Raw genomic sequence first — 8,531 nt, 5'->3', positions numbered from 1 at the left:
GTACCCTGAGTTCACTGACCATCACCATGACACTGCTCCTCGAGTGCCCGTGACAGCAGAGCCCTGGAGCCAAACACAGGCTGCTGCCCCTCCTGTGCCCATGCAAAACAGAACCCGAGTTGGACTGAGGCTTTATTAAATACACCTGTGCTGCAGAGGCTGCTACTCGTTCTCCTCGCTGCGCAGTCTGGCGTTGGGGTTGGTGATCTTGATGGCGAGCTGTGCGGCTCTCTCCACGATCACCTTCCTGTTCTTCGAGGACACGTTGTGGGCAATCTCTGCACAGTACGACCTGTTGGAGACACACAGCGTGGGCCTTGGCTCCAGCAGCACCCAGAGCTGAGGCAGAGCCCGCTGGAGCCAGGCCACCAAGGGACAGCGTTGGAGCTGTCCTGCCAGCAGTACTCAGGCACAGCTGGGCTCGGGAGCATCACTGCACGGGCACTGAACCATGACTCCCACCCCTCACTGGCCTCAAGCAGGAGCTCCGCTCCAGAAAAGCTCAGCTTTTCCTGAGAATGACTCAGCCAAAGGCCGTTGTTAATTATTGTTCTTACTACTTTGTAGCAAAAACAAGCACTGGAGCAGACTTGTGCCCAGGTCTGACCCAGAGCTCCAGTTCTGTCTGTGGTTACCAGTGATGTGGCACAGCCCTGCTCGCCACCGTTGTGTATTTTTGCCAAGGGGATGAGATTGCCAGCCCCAAGGCCCCTCTGTGCCCCTACCCTCCAGCAGCCATTCACTGAGGGAACAGTGATGGCATCTATGCTCTCAAAGCAATGATCTTCCTCGTTTCCCGTGACCATGCCACCCCTCCCAGGCGGGAGTACAGCCCCCACACACTCACTTGTTGCTCATCATCAGCACTTCCAGCTCTTTTACATTGTGGACCAGGAACTTTCTGAAGCCTGTGGGCAGCATGTGTTTTGTCTTCTTATTGCTGCCATAGCCGATGTTGGGCATCAGGATCTGTCCCTTGAAGCGCCGGCGCACTCTGTTGTCGATGCCTCTGGGTTTGCGCCAGTTGCGCTGCACAAATGCACAAAACAGTTACAAAACGAGACCACCCTGACCACAGCTGGCCTGAGGGCTGCCTACACCGGCCCCCACACTCCCTGCCCAGCTGCTGCAGCTTGGCACCATCCTGCTGGGCTTTCCTTCACCACCTACACCAAAGGCACCCCAAGAGTTCTGTCCTGGGAAAGCTGCAGCAACTCCTCACCTTGATCTTGACATAACGGTCAGACTGGTGCCGGATGAACTTCTTGGTTCTCTTCTTGACGATCTTGGGCTTCACGAGAGGCCTGAGGGCAGGCATGGTGGCTGCGGGACAGAGCGGGGTGAGCGCGGGGCGTGCCCCAGGTGCGGTGCAGCTCCCCGGGCCACGCGTGTCGCAGACTGCCTTCCCCCAGGGGCCACGGGCGGGCCGGTGAGGGAATGGGTCTTCATCTGCTGGGGCTCTTCCTCCCGCCTCCGAAGCTGGCAGAGCACTGGGAGCTCTCCAGATGCGATCCTGGGAGGTGCCGCGGTGTCATCCCCGCGGCCCTGCGATGCTCCTGCCCGGAGCCCGGCGCCGCACGCCGCGGAGACCAACAGCGACCGAGACCGCCCGGCTCCGCCCGCCCACGCTCCAGAGGCCCCGGCCCGGCTGGTGACCGAGCCCCGCCGCCGGGGAAGGGGCACGGGTGGGCCCCCAGCGCCGCCCATCCTCCGCAGGCAGAGGACCGGTGCCGGCCCGCGGGAGCCGCTTTCCGCGCCACGGGGAAAAGATGCGGCGGAGGGGAAGGGAAAGGGAGGAAACCGGTCCGTGCCAGAAGCGCCGGGGCCCGGATGGCCCCGGATGGCGCGGCCGGGACTCACCGGTGCCGATGGCGCGTCCACCGCGGGCCGGGCGAGAGAGGGAGGGGCCCCGCGCAAGCGCTTATGGGACAGGCGGGCGGTCCTGGCAGGGGCGTGTGGCGCTGCGGCCGCGCACACGGGGCACCGGGCACCGGCGGGACGGCGCGGAGCCCAGGCCGCCGCCGCGGCGAGGTGGCACCGGGCAGGGAGGTTCAGTCCGGCGGGGGCGCCCAGAATCGGTGCTTCCCGCTCACCGCCACGGACAGCGCGCCTGCTACGGGGCTGCCAGGACCTGTCTGCGTCACAGCGCAGGCTGTGCCCGCCAGCTGCTTCCGCCAGTGCGGGCGGGCGGGCGAGCGCCACCCGGCGGCGCGGCGGAGCCGGCCGGGCCCGCTCGGGCTCCGCAGGCCCGGAACGGGGAGCACGGCCCGAGCGACCGAGAGCGGCCCCGGCTCCGGGAGCCAGAACCCGCCTCGGGCCCTCTCCTGCCGCAGCCACACGGGGCCCGTCCCTGGATGAGACTGGGAAGGCGCCACTAGCTCCGGCGGCAACGGGGGCCGGGCCAGGCCCGGGCAGCGGGCACGGAACGGGGTCTGCTCGTCCCGGGCTGCTCCCTGCACACGCTCTCCCCCTCAGCCCGTGTCCAGCAGCACCGAGATCAGATCCCGACTGCTCCGGGCCCGGGAAAGTAACGGTGGGCACTGGATGGCTGTGCCCAGCGAGCCCCCAGCCCGGGGAGGCAGCGGCAGGCACAGAGCTGCACTGCAAGAAGAGACAGGCACTACAAAACAGGGACACGTTTATTAAAAAAACAGCAATGACCCCAGCCATGCCATCACACAAATATTTACACCCAGAGCTGTGAGGGCACCCGAGGGGAGGTGGTGGGGCAGGTCAGCCCCAGCTCAGCTCAGCCGATGCTCAGCCTCTCCCGGTTCTCCCACAGCCATGTGTGGTACACGTTCAACTTGTGGTCCTGTGGCTGCACCTGAGACACAGGGAAAATGTCAAATACTTACTAAAACACCTTAAAATATCTCATCGCTCCAACATTGTGAGTGTTGGTTTTCCAGTGCCAGGGGGTCGGTGGGCACAAGTGAGACCCGAAGGGCACCACCCACCTCCTTCCACTCGTTAACACAGAAGATCCTGTAGGAGTCGTTGCCGTACTTGCCGATGCCGTGCAGCTCGATCGGGTAGCGCCACGCCTTGCTCAGGTACTCACCTGCGGGGCAGGGCACAGCACTCAGCACCTGCACACGCACACGAGCACCCTGTGCCACTGCTACATGACTTCACTTCGGCACATTGCAAATGAAAACCAAAAGTTTCAGGTGTTGCACGCAGACTGTGAATCCCCACAGATTAATCTTAAACTGTGATGTTTACATTCTCTGTTTAGAGAATGTGAATACCACATTAAACTGCTTTTCAACAAACCACCATGGAAGTTTTAATCATAACCTCTCTCATCTGAACAAAATTCTCCTCGGCAGGTTCTGAGTACAGAATCAGAGAAATCCCAGCTGGGAGGGCCTTCTGCAGGTGACCAGAGCAGCCGTGAGCAGAGCCACCCTGAGACAGTGCTCAACCACAGCAGCAGTGCTGCAGGTGCGTGGGTCTCTCCCACTCCAACCCGTTTCTGGTCTCCTGCAGAACACACCGTGCCTGGCGTTTCCCTCCCAGGCCTCACTGGGATCAGCAGCTCTGCCTGTGTGACACCAATGGATCCCAAATGCTGCACAAAACAGACACCAACCCACCCAATCCCCAGAGCAGCGTTTGCATCAAAGCTGTTTGTCTTTTGCCAGCATAACCAAGATGGTTCCAGATGTCAGGAAAACCCACCTGAGAACCTGATGATGGTTTTGGCTCTGAGTTCATAGAGGCCCAGAGGTTTGAGCAGCTCTGACATTTCTTTCCAGTCTGCAGCCCTGGCTACCTCAGGAGAAGGATACTTCCTCAGGAACTCCCAGAGCACTGGAATGGCCATTTTTCCTGGTGAAAGAATCCTGTGAGCGGGAGGCTGGGATGGGGCTCTCCTTCTGCACTATCCATATGCTTTCTCAAGTGAGCGCTTGCAAGGTACGGTACCAACTAAGGATTATTATTTCACAGTGACACAAGTTAAAAGAAATCAATTATTTCATTAACGCCATTAAAACTGGCAGCTGTTTCAGCCCCCTAACACCTCCCAACATCTACACACCTATTCCTGCTACTCTGCTTACCTGAAGTTTTGTTGAGAAATATCGTGGCAATGAGAAGCTTCCATGGATCATGGAAGAGTGTTTCCTGGATAAGATTGAAAGGAGAACGTGGAGGAGTCCATTTTCTGAGGGCCTTCCTTCTGGGTGGGCTGAGGGCTGTACAGGGGCAACACAGGAATGTTTATTAGACAGCAAAGGATGGCCTCACCTATTTAATGAAAAAAAAAGAAGACCTCTGAAGCATTATTGTGGAGGCACTGTGCATAGAGGGAGCCACAGCAGCTCCCACACGGCCTTTACACGGCTGCAGGGGACTGTCCCACTTGGCACAGCTGCAGCCAGTGAAAGCTGCAAGGAACTTTCCACATCATCACTTGATCCTGAGCTATCTGATCTCTTCCCCATAAAAAAATGTATTACCCTAAATACAATACCTTCTTTGCTGTATTTACTGGAAAAATAGGGACTCGTTTTCCTTCTCTCCGCTTGTGTTCGTGGGACAGACTCTTCTGTAAAGAAATAAACTTCAGCATTAAGCAAAAGCAGCAAGTATTTTGTTGTCATGTTTCACACACCACCTCTGCTCTATGCAGTGATGGAAACAGAGGGAATTCTTCTCATGTACAGAACACAAATGTACCTTAAATCTCCTCAGATTATTGCCTGACACTGTACAGCTTAAGAGCTTGGCACAGTAAGTTTCAGTTTTGAGTAAGTCTGCATTAATTTAAATGCTGTTGGATAAAAATGAGATTTGTATGTCAGAGCAGCTTGACCTGAAGCAGAACACGTGGCCTCAAGAGCCAGGAGAGGCCTGGGCAGAAGGTGAGGGCTGGCATCACCCTCTGCTGTCTCACCCACCTGGAGGCATTGTGGCTGCTGCGAGGCCGGTCCTGTGCCACGGCTCAGCGTCTGCCTCGGAGTCAGGCTGCTCACCCAGAGCCCCCGCACCTGCCACTGGGCCTGTCTCCAGTCCATGGGGCTTCTCCTCAGACCCTGCAGCAGGTGTGTCACTGGAGCACGGCCCCTCCTCTGGCAGGTGAGCCAGCTCCCTCTGTGCGCCAGGCACTGGCCTGAGCCGTGCCCTGGACATTGCTGCCAGAGCCGTCCCTGCAGCCCCAGGGTCAGCACCTGCTTCACCCACTCCCTGGCTGTCAGCTCCACGCGTGCCTGCCTGCCCACGGCCCCTCTCGTTCTGAGCACACTTGCTCTCCCGTGTGTTAGGGACTCTTCTCTGCCCCTTGCTCTTGGCGTCACCTTGGTTCCTCCTTTCTGAGCCCTTCTCACGTTTCCTAGTTTGAACGCTTCTCCCATCTGCCCTCTTTCTTCTGGTTTTCAAACTCTCCTCTGGGTTTGTGCCTACCACTACAAAACCCATGCCTTCCACAGTAGATGTAGCATCTTCCAGGTGTCCACTTCCAGCCTGGATGTTCTGAATTTCAACCTCAGCACCATTCTGTGCATGGAGCTCCTGCGCTTTGCTCTGACAATCCTCCTTTTCCAGGTCAGTCCTCGCAGCTCCTGTGCCATATCCCTTCAATCCTGAGCGTGTGCTCCCTCGAGGAGCTGTAAAATCAAAATCTGCTGCTTTCAGTGCTGTCTCCCCAGTTTTCTGTAAATATTCCACAAGTGCTCGTTTTGACCTCAGCTTCTTCCCTTCAGGGCTGTGGTAGGAAAGCAAAGTAAATTAGCAATGACTTTCTCATTCTACCGCTCTTTCCTTATAAATCTTCAATAATACATGAAAACAACCCCAAAACGAAGGACAAAACCAGTTTTTGAGGGCGACGCCTGGGCAGATTTCTGTGGCCCTGCCAAGCAAGGCCACACGGAGCTCACTGACAGCCCGAGCCTCACCTTATGAAATACACGTCGATCCTCCCGGCCGTCCTGCCCGCCCGCCTGCGGCTGCTCACCCGCTGCCACCCGCGGGGGACGGGGCTGGGGTTGGGGCCGGGCCATTCCGCCGCCGCCGCGCCTCGACTGTCGCCCCCGGGGCTGCAGGGGAAGAAGAGCCCGGGTAAGGTCCCGCTGCCGGCAGAGCTCCGGGGACAGCGGGGCGGGCGTGGGGACCGATCCCCACACGCCCCCGGTGACCAGGCCCGCTCCGCCCTCACCCGCCCGCCGCTCCCGGCGCCGCCATCTCCCGCGCTCCGCTCACGTGACCCTCGCGGCCCCGCCCCGCGCCCCACCCCGCGCCCCGCCCCGCGCCCCGCGCCCCACCCCGCGCCCCGCCCCGCGCGAGCGGCCCCGCGGCTCTGGCAGCGCCCCCTGGCGGGGTGGCGGACCCGCGGGCCGCGGGCGCAGGCGCGTTGCCCGTGGCAGCGGCGGGGCCGGGGAAGCGGCGCCCGGCGCGGAGTGGGCCCGGCCGTGAGGGGCGGCGCGGGGCGGTGCCGAGCCGTGCCGGGCCGTGCCGAGCTGTGCCGAGCCGTGCGGGGTCCGAGGCATGCGGGCCGCGCTCACCTGGCGCGACAGGGCCGAGCAGTGGTGAGCGGCCCGGGCACAGCCGGCGTGCCGGCCCGTTCCGTTCCGCTCCGGGCGGCTGCTCGGGGCTGCGGGGGGCTCCCAGCGCGGGTCGGGCCCGGGCGCTCCTGCCGCTCGGGGTTCGTGGGCAGTCACAGCCACGCTCCCTGGGCCGCTGCAGGGCTGGCCGGGCGGCACCTCTGGTCAGTGTCTGTCTCCTGACACGCGGTTCTTGGTTTGTTTGTTGTTTGTTTGTTTCCCGCAGCATTTACGACCTCGCGTTCAAGCCGGATGGGACCCAGCTGATAATTGCTGCTGGAAACAGGCTGCTGGTAGGGAAACCTCCTTGTCCTCTCTCCTCTTCAGCTGTATGAGCATGATTTCTTTCACATTAACTTATGAATATAACCTATCTGAAATCCCCTTATCTCTGTCAGTGCAGCCTCACAGTAACATACATATTAATGCAGGCCAATTCTAAAGTGTTTTGAAGCTTTTAAATATTTCTTACCAAGTTTTAAGCTCTATTTCCAAAAGTAATGGGATTTAAGTTATTTGTGTCATCTCGTGCTCCTGTGCGGTGCCCGTGTTTGAGGTCCATGACCCCGCCCCAGTCCTGGCGCAGCGCAGGGGCCGTGCTGGTGCGAGTCTCCTTAAAACCCTGCGGCCAGGGCAGAGGCTCGGACCCGCGTCCTGGCCTTGTGCTGACAGGACCGCTGTGGGAACATTCCCCTCGAGCTGTCTCTGGGTCCCTGGGGCTGCTGCAGGAGCAGCTCAGCACCAGCTGCTCGCAGGTCCTGCGAAGCTTCCAGGTGGCGCAGGTGTAGCAGCTGCAGGAAGGGGCAGGTGGGATGGATGGATGGATGGATTGTAGAGTTCAGCATTGCAGGACAACAGCTGTTATTTTCAGGGCTAACGCAGTCATGTATTTAGTGATGCTCCTTTGCAGTAATTTATTATGCTTAAACATAAAATGCGTAGAGAGATGTTTTAACAGCAAGATGTAAAATATAAAAATAAAAGATAAAAAGCCAATAAGATGTAAAACAAGCTGCCAAACAAGCTGTTGAAAAATGTCCTTTGTGCATGTTATTTTCTAGTACTGACTTCTTTCTTTCTAAGAATATCGAGTTACAGAAAGCTGTTTCTGTGCTAGAAAATGTTTTGTCTTGTATGAACTATATGAAATCCAAAAAGCTGGCACAAAAGGAAGTGCATAATCTGCTGACCTTCAGTAATTTTATATCCCAGCCCTCACGCTGGAGGTGTTTACGCCAGGTTGGATGGGGCTTGCAGCAACCTGGTTTAGTTGAAGGTTTCACTGCCCCATGGGGGCATGAAGTGAGTGAACTTTAAAGTCCCTTCCCACCCAAATGTGGTTCTCTGATTCAGTTAAAGGTTTTTTTTGTGCAAGTTCTTTTGTTTGTATATTTGGATTGGTTTTTTCTCCCCATTTGAACAGGTGTATGATACTTCTGATGGAACCCTAATTCAGCCTTTGAAGGGACATAAAGACACTGTGTACTGCGTGGCTTATGCCAAAGATGGTAAATAGCACCCCGGGGCACTGTTGGCCTGGTTTGCAGAGTGCATCTCTCCCACTGGTGGTTGATTGCCCATGGAAATTGGAAGTGGGCATTGTTCTGGTCACAGCGTGGGACTGCTGGGGTTTGTTCTTTAGCAAGTGCTGGGTTTGCTGTCCAGTGGAGGCTGTGATCTGCTGTGCAGATCTGCCTGCACAGGTACCTGTACGGTCACCTGATCCTTGATATGTTACCTGCTCAGTGCACTCTGCTTCCAGTTCTCTCATGGTCTACAACTCTCACTCAGTGGGACTCACTCTGTGGGTTGGGGGCCTTCCTGCAGCTGCTGCTGCTTGGGTGGTGGGAGTTGCTGTGACACTGTACCAGTTTAACTTGTTTCCCATCAATCTCCAGCCTGGGGCTGGACAGCACTGGAAGGACTGGTTACTAGCAGGGCCATGGAAATGGTGCAGAACAGCCACTGGAACTCCATGTG

At 57.9% G+C, this 8,531-nt stretch overlaps 3 protein-coding genes and 1 non-coding gene across 7 annotated transcripts in view; 1 reads left to right on the top strand and 3 right to left on the bottom strand.

Annotated features, from left to right (window-relative positions):
- Window positions 1-119: 119 nt before the first annotated feature.
- On the bottom strand, window positions 120-2,020 carry RPL32 (ribosomal protein L32). The gene is made up of 4 exons (XM_074550271.1): window positions 1,861-2,020; window positions 1,223-1,323; window positions 848-1,029; window positions 120-292 (listed from the first exon to the last, which is right to left on the bottom strand). The coding sequence occupies exons 2-4, from the start codon at window positions 1,316-1,318 to the stop codon at window positions 163-165; spliced, it is 408 nt and encodes a 135-aa protein (XP_074406372.1). The 5' UTR covers window positions 1,319-1,323; window positions 1,861-2,020; the 3' UTR covers window positions 120-162.
- On the bottom strand, window positions 1,387-1,523 carry LOC141730718 (small nucleolar RNA SNORA7). Its single transcript, XR_012582348.1, has one exon. It is a non-coding gene; the product is annotated as a small nucleolar RNA SNORA7 (small nucleolar RNA).
- Window positions 2,021-2,621: 601 nt separating the features above from the next.
- On the bottom strand, window positions 2,622-6,255 carry MBD4 (methyl-CpG binding domain 4, DNA glycosylase). 3 transcript variants are annotated; one of them, XM_074550264.1, is made up of 8 exons: window positions 6,167-6,255; window positions 5,907-6,047; window positions 4,911-5,713; window positions 4,484-4,558; window positions 4,071-4,205; window positions 3,688-3,837; window positions 2,961-3,064; window positions 2,622-2,827 (listed from the first exon to the last, which is right to left on the bottom strand). In XM_074550264.1, exons 1-8 carry the CDS (start codon window positions 6,190-6,192, stop codon window positions 2,750-2,752), a joined length of 1,512 nt encoding a protein of 503 aa, XP_074406365.1. In that variant the 5' UTR covers window positions 6,193-6,255; the 3' UTR covers window positions 2,622-2,749. The 3 variants fall into 3 exon arrangements, with proteins under 3 accessions (XP_074406365.1, XP_074406366.1, XP_074406367.1); XM_074550265.1 differs by lacking the exon at window positions 4,484-4,558; XM_074550266.1 differs by lacking the exons at window positions 2,622-2,827; window positions 2,961-3,064; window positions 3,688-3,837 and adding an exon at window positions 3,875-3,936.
- A 79-nt stretch (window positions 6,256-6,334) lies between these two features.
- Window positions 6,335-8,531, top strand: part of IFT122 (intraflagellar transport 122) — a 29,685-nt gene continuing 27,488 nt past the window's right edge. The window contains exons 1-3 of one of the 2 annotated variants that reach the window (XM_074550258.1): window positions 6,335-6,536; window positions 6,778-6,844; window positions 7,975-8,059. In XM_074550258.1, the coding sequence (XP_074406359.1) occupies window positions 6,496-6,536; window positions 6,778-6,844; window positions 7,975-8,059 (193 nt within the window). In that variant the 5' untranslated portion in view covers window positions 6,335-6,495. The remainder of the gene's footprint in view (window positions 6,537-6,777; window positions 6,845-7,974; window positions 8,060-8,531) is intronic. The other variant, XM_074550257.1, reaches the window with a different exon arrangement.

This window comes from Zonotrichia albicollis, chromosome 12 (assembly GCF_047830755.1).
Source record: "Zonotrichia albicollis isolate bZonAlb1 chromosome 12, bZonAlb1.hap1, whole genome shotgun sequence".
In the NCBI taxonomy this organism is placed as follows: Eukaryota; Metazoa; Chordata; class Aves; order Passeriformes; family Passerellidae; genus Zonotrichia; species Zonotrichia albicollis.
This window is presented reverse-complemented; position numbering and strand designations above follow the sequence as displayed.